The sequence below is a fragment of the Prosopis cineraria genome, unplaced genomic scaffold (assembly GCF_029017545.1).
Source record: "Prosopis cineraria cultivar Desert tree isolate PC_DT_omini unplaced genomic scaffold, ASM2901754v1 PC3, whole genome shotgun sequence".
In the NCBI taxonomy this organism is placed as follows: domain Eukaryota; kingdom Viridiplantae; phylum Streptophyta; class Magnoliopsida; order Fabales; family Fabaceae; genus Prosopis; species Prosopis cineraria.
The window spans coordinates 42363728-42376903 of record NW_026555334.1 but is presented as its reverse complement, the minus strand read 5'-3'; the positions used below and the strand labels follow the sequence as shown (position 1 = coordinate 42376903).

The window sequence follows — 13176 nt, the reverse complement described above, 5'->3', positions numbered from 1 at the left end:
GGTATTCACCTAGTAGTAATGATTAATCCTCTCACTATAAGATCTCTTATAAAGGAGCAAATGATTAGTCATGAAGTGCCCCCCATTCACATGAGTAAGGAATCAATCCCCCTCACTTTTAATAACCAATTTTTTATAGTTAATAAAAATTAATTTTTTAAAATCTATCTTCTAATAAACAATTTTTTTATAATTAATCTTTTTCAATTAAAATTCAAAACACAACCTTCAAATAACACGTTTGCATCTGAAACCACGTTCCAAGCACGCCCTCCAACCTGGGTCTTCATTTCCCGCTCATGTTGCCCAGTCACCGTTCCAACTAAAATATCTGAAGCCACATCCATCTCATTTCATCTCATAGTACCCACATCATCTGTACTATTTTAAAAAAAAACTCATTATGTATGCTGATGTAAGTTGCTAATTAACTTATGTTTGGTCATCACGGACCTATGTATTGGTGCGAGTGTATCGCACTTGGCAGGGCCTGGTTATCGATCAAGACCTGACAAATCATTGTATTGCTTAGAAAGATGGTCAAACCCTGTATGATTTAGTAGCGATCCAGTTAAATCCATTATTATCAAAGCCAACACTAAGTGTCTTGGTCGTCATGTGCAACCCACAAGTCGAACAACTAGTGATTAATGAATATACACAAGTTTGAGCTTCTAGGTTGACTACAGTGAAACGAACCAATGCGAACAAGTAGAGTATCATGTTGGCGAGGATTCTACACGCTATATTTAACTTGACCCAAAAAGCGATCGTGAGTTTAAGCTGTTCATTAAACATTAAACCGATCGAGCAACAAAAATAATGTAAAGTAGCATAATCTTTGTCATGCCTACTTAATTAATTAATAAATGTCCTTGCCAGGTTAGGCGCATATTTAGGTCGGTGGAAGACAACTGAATCGCACCAAAGACACAAGCAAACAACACATCTCAATGTTGAGTTTGAATTCAATACCTCTTCCAAAAAAAAACATTACTTGGAAGAATACAACCTTTATGGCATTTAAATTTTTTGAGGGATTAATTTTATAGTTGTTGATTGTGAAGATACTTTGAGCAACCAAAAAAAAAAAAGATACAAGCAAATTGTACTTGTATATCTTAGGGATTACCAGGTTGATTGTTTCTTTTGGACTTGGCTTATCTCTATTTAGTTTCTCTTCATTTCCTCTCCACATGCTATCTTAATCCCTGAATTAATTTTTGAATGGTTATAATTTAATATTTCATAAAATTATTATTAAAACATGAAATTATGAAAATAAATAAATAAATTTAAAATATAACATATTTGATCTAAGCTAAAATTCAAGATTTAGGATTGTAATTAAAAAATAAAATAGAATAATTCAAATCTAATAAACGAAAAATGAAATTGGCTCAATCCTGTATGACAATACCTCGTGTTGATTAATCAAAAAGAGCAGGTATTTTTCTGCCCAAACAAAAAAGAGCTAGTATTTTGGTGACTTCATTTTTTGAATGTCGACAAGTCATCTACTTTTTAGTCATACGAATAGATATAAATAAGGTGGCAATGACATGTTTTTCTACATTTAATTATCACTAATTGTCAGTATTGTCTTTTAATGCTTTCTGCATGGCCATCGCCCGAGTTTCAAAAGGCACTATTTTGCACGTACTACATTACATCTTCCATATAAAATCTATATACAATCATGCGGTGTATGTGTTTTTTTTTTTTTTTACTCAAGTTATCTCTTTAGCCAATAGCTATAGGATTAATCTCCTTGGAAGTTTGAATGTCATTCAAAATCATCTTCTCTCAAGCAATACTTTTCCATACATACCTCCAGAAATTGAACATTGGGATGATGTTTAAGGCTTAGACCGTTGTGATTTGTATCATATCCACTTAGGTCATGGAGTCCAAGCTAATGTCAATGAACATGGGTGGAAAATGAGAGGGTTTTAGGGTATTGTTCACAAAAGTTTAAGTATGTTATGTCTCAAGAACTCACTAGGATCAAAGTTTGCTTTCAAGCTTTAAAAGTACTTACAAGAGTACTTACAAATCCTATCAATAAGGTTATCACATCAACAATTGAATTTGAACTCATAATTTTATGTGTTATTGGCAACTATACCAACATTTTGTTAAGTTTTTGTTTTGACAAGCTCTTGTGACATTTTTCAGTTTTCCGGACCATGTCAGCCCAATAAGTTGTTGCAGCCCAAGAAAAGCCCGGTCCGAAAAGGAAGATACAGTAGGATTCAACGTGGATTGTCAAAGAAATAAGCGGATTGGATCTTTTTCTCCCTGCCGCCTCCACCAAACTAATGTATATATGTCATACGTTATTGTACATACTTGAGCTTTTTTAAAAGTCCACGCTTATGCTTGTAATTTGAGGAAATCAAGATCGAAAACCCTAACGACTACTTTTCCTTTGTTTTCATGAAAATGACTTGTTAGCCAAAAAAAAAATGACTTGAAATGTTTTAAATGCCAAATGGAGAGGAGATCAAGCGATCTCAGTTAAAGATTGAATTATTAATTTATTTAAAGAAGAAAAAAAAATCCCAAGCATAAGTCAAGAGATCTGTATAGAAAATGGACCTAATAACAAATGTTACATGTAAGAATTAAAGGAATACAAAAGTTTAAAGAATAGATACAAATTACATGTGAAGGAGAAAAAGTAAATGTATAGCGACAAGAAATGGAATCAGATGAGGGCCTCAACCTTAGGCGCCACAGTTCCAAACAAGAGCTTCAAATCATTCTCGAGAGGGGTCAAGTTAAGGTCCAAGAACTGAACCCTCTTGCTATTGGATCTCTTCAAAACCGGCACTTTGGAAGAAAAGCCAGGATCATTGTCGCTGACGACAACGTCTTTTAGGGCTGCGAATCTGTGTCTCCTCATGTGGCCACCCAGTGCTTGGCCCAACGAAAACTCCAGACCACAAATCGAGCACTCGTGTATTTTGGGTCTCGACGTCGCTAAGCGCAGAGACTTGGCCTGCGCTCTCAGGTCCTGATCTCCCTCCAGCCTCGGCCTCTTGTGGCTTGCCCTGTGCCCACCCAGCGCCTGAAACGACGAGAACTTGCGCTTGCATGTCTTGCATTCGTATTCCACACAGCTTACTTCGCCGCTTCGAGGCTTTTTCATAATGTTATTATTGTCTTGGACATGGGATAGCATCATCAGACACTTTGCCATGTCCTCGAAGCTGCTTTGATCTGCTCTCTGTTCCTTAACTACTGCTACGTGTTCCATGGGATCGATGTGGGCGGATTGGTTGATGATGAGGAATGGTTATTGAAAATTGGCATTTATAGGAGTTTGGAGTGGAGGTGTTATTTGACCGATGGATTGTTGGTTTGAATTGAGTTTTTCAAATACATGGAATTGTGCAGGGCCATCAAGTTCCAGTGGCTCTTTGACTCGTTGCCGTATTTACAAGGGTTTTCTCCTTTCTTAGCTATACTATTCCGTGAATCCAACTTTACAGTCGTCGAAGGCTTGCCCTTTTCTTATACTTTTTTGGAACCTTCAAATGGTTTTTAATAAAAAAAATTTATGGAATACTATTAACAAAGTGTTTTAAGAATTTGTTAATTGAAAAAATAAATTAAAAAAGATCGAGGGACTGATCGTATAACCTTATTTATCAATTATATATCCTTTAGTATGGCTTATCTCCTCTCTGAACATTAAAATTCTTTTCTCAGGAAAGTTACTTGGGTTTTTTTTACTGTATATGAATTATAAATGCATATTTATTTATTACATACAAATTTCATGTGAGTTATGCGGGATAGTAGCACAGACTTGTAATTAAGTACTTAGACATTAATCTAGATGCATTTCGTTGATTGTTTACTGAAGTGATCTGCCACGAACAGATTGCAACAAAAATGGGCCGCCAAATATATACTTTGTTGTGTTTTTTATATTTAATATTAGATCAGAAGTCATGGTTTTTTCGATAAAATTTGAAGATTCATTCGCAGAATTTAATTTATTTTTTTTTTGAAAAGTCACATTCAAAGTGCATTTAAAGATTCCGTATACTTTTATCGCGGTACGTAAATTAAAGCCTTGTTCATGTTTACTTTTTTCTCTCTGGAACGATCACTCAGGACATATGATTTGCTCGCACAAACGATTGTCTCAGTAAAATACATGTTCTTTGATCAACTTGTTCATGACGAGCTTATAGGAATGTTAGTATTGATTCAGAACTTTCCAAGTCGCAGATACGTACGTAGGGTTGGGGCGAATAGCTTCGATCTGTTGAGAATGCAAGTAAAACTTGAGGGTCGGGAGTCAAAACCCAATTTACGTGTAACTTGGAGCGGATGGGGAATTAGCTAGGAAACCACCACAATATTCAACCCTGAAAGGCATGAGTTAAAGTTTACTGGTTCTCAAGAAGCATCCTGGCAATCAAGTATCATTAAGAGCTAAAAACAATGCGTTTAAATCACAACATTGTAGTCGCAGCTTGAAGTTTGACTAATTAATTAATGTTGGAGTTGCCTTTTTTGTTCAAATCTAGGGAATTTATTTTTTGGGGTTGTGGAAGTAGTTAGTCGACCTTTTTGACCAATTGAAAGAAGACACGTGCTCAAGAAGCTTATTACATAACTGGTGACGGGATACTGCAGAAATTACGGTTATCTTCGTTTGGTACTTATCCAAAATATTACGTAGAGTCGCGTAAGGTGTAAATCTTTGTTGTTTCGTGAAAAATTCTTAGATACACTTATGTATGGTTGAGCCATCCGAGGGAGCCACTAACTTATAGAGTATAAATTGTTTGTAGCACGTAATATTATTAAAAACTGTTTAAATTGCTTGTAGCACGTAATATTAAAAACTGTTAATTATACGGAATCAATCAACATGTTCTCTGAAACTTGGAATTCTCGTGCAGGTGACTGGCCGAAAAGCACGTGTTGGTTGGTAGAGCAGTTGGGTGAGATGAAATATCTGCTGCTAATATTGACATGAACACCGGATGAGCCGCCATCTGTTTCGGAGATTAATTATGTCACAACCCAACTGAAACTTCACGGTTCACACCCTGCTCCAGAAATGAAAGGAATGGAGAAGATGTTGAAGAAAATGCTTAAATTTCAACACGCATACACTGACAATTAACTATACATGACTGTTCTTTTGTTTTGACCTTTCCAGAAAACGTAGAACCAATTAATTAGATACTTACTGCGTACGCATACCTAACAATTCGTAACCAACCCTCCGATGTATCAACCCATTGCATAAAGGATATTAAAAAACGCCAGTGTACTGAAAAAACATCATCTAAAAAGAGAAACTGCTGGCCGAAAAAGGATTAGTCTATCATTTATAGAATTATAGTTCAACAACATTCAATAACCTAACTCCGAGCGTAGAGTTATTCCCTGACTCATTCCCTCACATGCTCGTAGTCAATAAAGCAAGTCGTTGACAAGTTTGGTTCAGGCTTCGTTAGCTCGCCAGCTTGAGTGTAGAGTTATTTGATGCCATCAAAAACCAATACAAACTAGTGTATAGGTCGCAAATATAATTTAAAATAAATTAAGGTTGACCTCACAAAAAATCAAGTAAAGTAATAAATATGTATTAAATTTTCAATTTTATTCAAATCAAACAAATTATAATTGAGAGTTTATGAGCTTGAAAAGTTAACAATTAATATGCAAGGGCAAATAATTTCACCAAACAACAATTTCATAAAAGAGATTATCTAAGCTCTTACTCCCATGTTTAATTATTAGACTTTATTATCTTCACTGAATTATTTATGATTAATATTGATTTGTTAACTTAGATTGAGTCAATCTAGTTGAAACTATCTTCTAGATCAATTACGACCATTTCTTAGTTAAGAATGCTATTTTAAACACAACTGTCCATGATGTATTAAAGTTCAAAATAACATTATAAAATGATTATATGGGTCCAAGAGGTATATTTCTATTCTAATGACATATTACAATAAATTCTAATGTCATATTACTTAATCTCAAGGTTCATCCAAGGTTGTCCTTTCCAAGATAAATATTAAACCCCTAAATCTCAACTCAAAACAAAATAAATGAGATCAAACAACCCAAAACTAACATAGAGTAATTAGATAAAATAGTATCAAGATATAAACAAGTTCATAGTTGCTTAAATCATAAAGAAAATCTAGCTACACATTAGTAACACTAGTCCAATATTAACAAAATAAAAGAGCCAAATCAGAAACATTGGAGAAGGAGAAAAACATAATTAAACTAAATAGAATTGTGAAAATCAAATGAACTATCTTCCTCCAAACTCTTAGATTAATGCGCAGCCTTTAAAATTGCCTCCTCTAATCCAAAATGCTTTAGAAAATGCAAACTATCTAAAAACCCTTGCCCTTTCACGTTTTCCATTTGAAAAACCAAAGCCGTGCGTTTCTTGTGCAAAATTTACTATAACAAGCTCTATTGTTGATTTAGAATTTCCTTTATGATATTGACATAGTGGACAATCATTAAATTCCAAGTTATTTCTTAAAATCACGATATTTTTCTTCCTCCACATCTTTCAAACTTTTGTAGGGGTTCCTAAAATTATAATGACTCAAATTAATAATAAAAATTACTTTAAAATGAATCAAAATAAAATATTTATAAAACAAGTTAACTAACATCAAATACAATAAATATAATCAAAATCCACTAAATGACTTTCTAATTGACTGACAAAACTTCTCGAAATACTTGAAATATAAAGAGTCATCATTGTTCTCTAACTCTTCTAGGTTCTACCCATGAACAATCATCATCCCTAAATTCACCTAAATTCGCAATTGCTGAGCTAGGACTTCAGGTTAGGAGACCATTTTCTCTCTCTATTTTTTATAATAATTTCAAGAATAATTTAACAATTAAAAAAGTAATTATATAGATGTATTATATTACTGGATTTTTGGTTAAAAAATTTTAAAAATTTAGATTTAAGTTTGAAGAAATGATTAAATCCTGAGGTGCAAAATGTGAAGGGAAGGGAGGATGCAAAATTTAAAATTCTATATTCATTGAGTGTAATTTTCCATGCTTATACGGAGTACATTTTCTATCATCTCCTCCAGTCCCCAAGCCGGAGCTGCTCCTAACACATTGACACGATGCAATCACACAATACAATTAAAAAACAAGAAATAACCCCCACTAATACACACAAACAGGGAAGATGGGCATGCGCGCTACAGGGGCCCTGTTTTAACTATCTTGATGAAAATTGAATTATTCTCTTTAATTCTATTTATATGGTAGGTGTACTTTGTAAACACAGACAATGGTTCTTAACACATGGTAATAAAAAAAAGAGAATAATATTTCTTTTTTAACCTTGCTCTGGGAAGCATTGTACAGATAAAATGACCTATCACTTTCCTTTCTATTTTTAACAAGAGTATAATTGGAAAGTTAAAACAAAAGCTAACAAGAAACATAATAAATTTTTTAAAGCACACAAAAGATGTACAAAATATGTTATAAATAGGACTGGAAAGAGCATATTTCATTCCATGGATTTTGAGGAGTGTAGTCTTTTTTTCTTGTTGGTATTGAAGGTAGCCTGCAATGTAGACTTTGATGTACCTTTTATTATCATTACTTAACAATAATTATATATGTTTTATCCTTTTTATTTAGAGGTTTTTATTAAAGAAATCACTTTTCTCGTTCCATATCGTTATCCCGGGCAGACAAAGATCAAAGGTAAAAAAACCCACCAAAAGATTTTGAGGTGAAAAAAAGATCACAGATTGGAATTGGATCCAACGAGATTCATTGTCTACGAGGGCCGGAAATTTCAATGGGCCGAGAAAAGTGTGGTGAAATTTAATGGCCCATTTAAAGTAGCCCAATAATTTCAACCCCTAGCTGGTGATCCCGATGACGGCACGTCCTGTGCACAGCGAGAACGGAAGGCAACAATGAATTATTGGGCCCACTTCTCAACCCGGGTTAGCAAACCATCATACTCCTAACCACGGTCAAACTCCTTCTCTCCTCTCCCTCATCGATTCCTGTAATTGCTTAGCTTCAGATCTACTCCATCGTTAGGGTTTCAATTTGGAAGATTTGTCTTTGATTCTCTGTTGATATCTTTCGCCAATTCCTTCGAGATCGATCTCCCGACCGCGTAATTCGTTGATAATTGTTCCATGTTTCTCCACAACAGACATAGACACCGATAAATGGAGACGCAGCGAATTATCGAATTTCCTCATCAGAACATGGACAAGCGCCCCAGGAAGAGACCTCGTCTAACATGGGACATGCCCCCTGCTATTCCTCCGGCTTCCAAGGTTTAATTCCTTCCATCCCTGCTTGTTTCTATATTGTCTTCCCGGTGATTTATATTTTTCTCGTTTTACTTGCCCTTTCACGAACGGTCGTTAGTTTCTTTATTTTTTTTTGGTGCGTTTACTTTGTATAATTTTCTATACAATTTGTATAATTCTTCCGTACGTGTTCTAGCTGATTGCTTGGCCGTACCATCCCCCGGTAAATTGTATGCGTCCGTGGCGGGAAAGATTGGAGCGTGTTGTATAGGAATGTTCCACTCGATGGATTCAAATTTACGATTTTTTTCCTTGGGAAATGGTTGTGTTAAAATTTAGATGAAGTTTGCTGCACCAATTATTCCCAGACAGGCATATGGGAAGTGTGAAGTTACGATATACGCATATCGGCATATGCTATTGTGCCTAAAATGTATATTAATGGAAGATTTTCTATCACCTTTGAATAATTGAGTTACGGATGCTTGCAGGCTCTTCCGGCTTTATACTGCAGCCAGGAACTTGCGAATGGAGTGCTTCCAAATCATGTATATTCTTCCGTGATCTACAGGGGAGTGCCTCGCAATGCATCACCTCCTTGGAGACCCGATGATAAAGATGGGCATTACGTTTTTGCTATTGGTGAAAATCTAACCTCACGATGTAAGTGATTCATTTTCATGTAGATTTGCATAGTCTATTAGATGCATATTTGATGAGCACAGTTTATTATTTTACCTCACCCTCATTTAATGTGGACTGAAATCTTGAACTGAAATGAAAAACTTGAATATTTCCTTGACTCGTAACTTCTAGAAATTTTTTAGTGCCATTTAAGTATGGCCCAATTAACTAGATTAAAAAAAACTGTTTTCCCCTTTGCACTAGAACATTCTTGACACCCTCCACAGGAAAAAGGAGGAGGAGGAGAAAGATAACTAATTGAATTGAATTTGGTTTTGGAGAATTTTGTTCCTGCTTTATGATTATGCTATGCATGTACTTGTTCAGTAAAATTGTTTACTTTCTGATGTTTGCAGACAGAATTCTCAGTAAAATGGGTGAAGGTAATTTTTATAATTTCTCTGATTTTTTCTTCTTAAAATCCTACCCCTCTAACTCTTTATATTAATTGATTTTCAAGGTGTTATTGAAAACACTTTATCGGAGGTTTTTTAGTATGTTTGACTAACAGATGATTTTGCTCCATGTACATCTTTTCTAAAATTTATGCAGGGACGTTTGGCCAAGTCTTGGAATGTTTTGACAATGAAAAAGAGGAAGTTGTTGCAATCAAAGTTATTCGCTCCATACACAAGTATCGTGAGGCCGCAATGATTGAAATTGATGTTTTGCAGAGGCTTGCCAGGCATGACATTGGCAATGCACGGTAAGAATGTTTCTCTCTTTACCTTCCCTGATTGGTTGTGGATGTTCAAAGCGATTTTGGTATAAGTTGTTTCATTCTTTGCAGTTGTGTGCAAATACGGAATTGGTTTGACTATCGTAATCATATTTGTATTGTAAGTATTTATTGATGTTCATAATTTGATTAATATGATGGGAATGCCTATTCCTTCATGCTTAAATATTCTGTGAGTTAAAAAACTTGCGGATGGATTTAAATGGTTTCAACAGGTATTTGAGAAGCTTGGGCCAAGCTTATACGATTTTCTCCGCAAAAACAGCTATCGTTCTTTTCCCATTGATCTTGTTCGGGAGTTTGGCAGACAACTTTTGGAGTCTGTAGCATGTGTGTGGACATAACTTGTACCCAATTATCTATTTATCATCTAATGGATTCCCCTTTTTCCTTGTTGAGAGTTTTAAGACATGGGCATATGTAATTGCTTTTCTAAATATGGATGATAATTTTTTGATATTTGAATCAAGTTAACTTTCATTGAATTGACAGAAATAGTTATTACGACTGTCTATTCTGATTCTAGATAACTTATTCCATTGCTTATATCCGCAGTTATGCATGATTTACGATTGATTCACACTGATTTGAAGCCTGAGAATATTCTTCTTGTCTCATCAGACTATATTAAAGTGCCAGACTATAAGGTATGTTTCACCACCACTCATGATGCTACATTGGAAATATTGCTGTACTTATTTGTCATCATTCTCAAAGACCAAAACTTTGACACTTTTTTCCTTCTTTTGTTGGCATAATCCGTCTCTGTCAATTAAGTTTCTGGCTCGAACAACAAAAGATGGCTATTATTTCAAAAACCTACCTAAGTCAAGTTCCATAAAACTCATTGACTTCGGGAGTACAACATTTGAACATCAGGATCACAGTTACGTGGTGTCAACCAGACACTATCGAGCACCAGAGGTTATCTTAGGTAACCATTGTTGGCTGTGAAACACATGCTTGTTACCTCTGTGATTTTGTATCAGGTGTCGTCTGATGTTTTCTGCAGGTCTTGGGTGGAATTATCCTTGCGATCTCTGGAGTGTGGGGTGTATACTGGTTGAACTCTGCTCTGTAAGTGACCTTTCAGTATTGACTCACATTTGTTTACTCACTTTCCTTGGTAGAAGGTTGAATGACTGATTAAACTGAACCAGTTATGGGCGTCTCGCAGTGCCAAGTTAAGGTTTTCATGTCTATCTCTGGGAACAAAAAATAGTAATGGCATATAAGTTTACATATCAAGTAACTCTGAATATGAAGGGGATGAGCACATGATCATCGGAACAAGTTTTCTTGCAACTACCTCTGAATTTTCACAAATATTTTCATTTTCTAAAGCCATCACAGAGCATTCTTGCTTCACTTGTTTGTGTGCACTTAATAGTTATCTTGCAATGAGTCATGCTAATTCTAGATGCGATCAATTTCTTATGAATTAACTTCACAAATAATTCTTGTCTAATGGGAGAAGGCAGTTGAAACACAAATAAAATAACAAGCGAGTTGAAGTGATGGATTTGGATGACGCTCCTTCAAGAGTTGAATGGCAATTTCTCGTGGAATCTGAAGGCCCATGGAGGCAGAAAATGTCAAAAGTGAATTTTGACACATCCAATAATCTTTATATGAGCAAAGATTTTGATTTTCTTAGCTTCACAAGTGACGCTTATTTCTGATTACCATAAATGACGTTATCTTGAATACTGTAGCAGTTTAGCTTATTTCCTATTGCCTTGAACGACCTTATCAAGATTGCTTCTGGGAGTCCATGTTTAGCGTTATAATTTTCTTGTATATAAACAGGGTGAGGCCCTTTTTCAAACTCATGAGAACTTGGAGCATCTAGCTATGATGGAGAGAGTTTTGGGGCCACTACCTCCACATATGGTGGTCAGGGCTGAGTAAGTGCTTCTGGATTCTCGTTGCTTTAAGTAATTGTTTCCTCTTTTCCTTTTTCATTTAGCTTCATATCTCGTCTACATTTCCAGCCGTCGAGCTGAGAAATATTTTAGAAGGGGTGCACGGTTGGGTTGGCCAGATAGTTCAACTTCAAGAGAAAGCATGAGGGCTGTCTGGAAATTGCCTCGCTTGCCGGTACTTACTTTGAAACTTTTGAAATGCTACATGCAAAGTATATGTTTTCCTTCTTAATTAAGCTAGTGTTGACACCATATCTAATTCGGTGTTATCTTTTCTTTTTGTCTACTGTAATCTGGTAGTGCATTTAGTGCCAAGCAAATCCCTGGGGCCTTGCAAGTTTAAAATATCTTGTGTCTCATTATGTTTACTTGTCTGCGTCTCCTATCTTGACCATCAAAATGTTTGAGCGGCGGTCAGGTTGATTAGTCAAGGCTTCCCACTCCCCTTACAGTTCTGCAAGCTAACTTTGCTGTTTGCTTTTTTAACAAATTCACAATTCGGAGTGTCAAATGCTCAGTTAATGGAGTACAGCTCTATAACCAAACGATCTTTCTCTTGGGACTGTGTAAGAGACAGCTTGTGTTAGGATCGGTGTATAAACTGAGAAAAGGCTGAGGTTATGGGATGTATAAACATAATAGTGCTTGATCCAACACACAATACATTTAAACTTTTATTAATTTAAATCCCCTCAACTTTTGGTATCATCGTATTTTCAATAAAATAAAGCTTACCCTTAAAGGAAATATTCTTGTTTCTTTCTTTTGCTTCTTTCTTCCTTTGTTTTCTTTTTCTTTTTCTGATATGCGGAAATATTCTTATTTCTTCTATGTAGTATAGTCCACCATCCTGTCAATGCTGCAAAGGTTATTAACACATTCCTTAACACCGAGTTCTCCTTTATGACACTGCAGAACCTTATAATGCAGCATGTTGATCATTCTGCTGGCGATTTGATTGATCTTCTTCAAGGACTCCTTCGATATGACCCTGCTGAACGGTTCAAAGCAAGGGAAGCATTAAGACATCCCTTCTTCACTGGGGAAGCAAAACGTGTTTATCCTTTGTAAGTACCTCATACAGAATGAATGAATGACATGGAGGAGAAAACATGAGTTTGGAGATGAATTTCTTGTGCAACGCTACTTTCTAATGGTATGTTTATTTCATGACCCCACACTGTATAGTGAAATCATATTGTGTTCTGCTCTCTGTGTCGTTTCTTTTCCTATTTTCATTCGTCTTTCCTTCCTCCCCTTCCCCTCTTTTCTTTGCTTTCCTGGTCGTTACTTTCTAGCACACGGGCTTGTGGTTTCTAATTCCAAACGACGCATTTAACGAGCAGTCCAATCAAACTGTCTTTACCGTGGTAAGTAGATTTTGGTAAAATGAAAAGGTGGTAAATATTAAGTGGCAATGATTTAGAATGATTTTTTATATTTTGTAAGGCCTCTCAGTAAACAACATTTTCTGAAAATCATGACTCAGAGGAGAGAGTAGTCA

The 13176-nt window shown here is 35.5% G+C and overlaps 2 protein-coding genes across 2 annotated transcripts; one reads left to right on the top strand and one right to left on the bottom strand.

Annotated features, from left to right (window-relative positions):
* Positions 1-2571: 2571 nt before the first annotated feature.
* Positions 2572-3298, bottom strand: LOC129304435 (zinc finger protein ZAT11-like). Its single transcript, XM_054944086.1, has one exon. It carries the CDS (start codon positions 3260-3262, stop codon positions 2711-2713), a length of 552 nt encoding a protein of 183 aa, XP_054800061.1. The 5' UTR covers positions 3263-3298; the 3' UTR covers positions 2572-2710.
* Positions 3299-8012: 4714 nt separating this feature from the next.
* Positions 8013-12878, top strand: LOC129306437 (serine/threonine-protein kinase AFC1). The gene is made up of 12 exons (XM_054947050.1): positions 8013-8348; positions 8816-8987; positions 9365-9391; positions 9561-9714; positions 9799-9847; positions 9963-10077; positions 10303-10394; positions 10525-10681; positions 10760-10824; positions 11557-11654; positions 11742-11847; positions 12588-12878. Exons 1-12 carry the CDS (start codon positions 8238-8240, stop codon positions 12741-12743), a joined length of 1302 nt encoding a protein of 433 aa, XP_054803025.1. The 5' UTR covers positions 8013-8237; the 3' UTR covers positions 12744-12878.
* The last annotated feature ends 298 nt before the right edge of the window (positions 12879-13176 follow it).

What these genes read in the sequence shown, in the direction of transcription:
- LOC129306437 (XM_054947050.1), top strand. Translation starts at nt 8,238, where the DNA reads ATGGAGACGCAGCGAATTATCGAATTTCCTCATCAGAACATGGACAAG. An exon ending in TGAAAATCTAACCTCACGAT is followed by an intron (nt 8,988 to 9,364) that starts GTAAGTGATTCA and finishes TGATGTTTGCAG; the next exon opens with ACAGAATTCTCAGTAAAATG. An exon ending in GGAAATTGCCTCGCTTGCCG is followed by an intron (nt 11,848 to 12,587) that starts GTACTTACTTTG and finishes ATGACACTGCAG; the next exon opens with AACCTTATAATGCAGCATGT.
- LOC129304435 (XM_054944086.1), bottom strand. Translation starts at nt 3,262, where the DNA reads ATGGAACACGTAGCAGTAGTTAAGGAACAGAGAGCAGATCAAAGCAGC.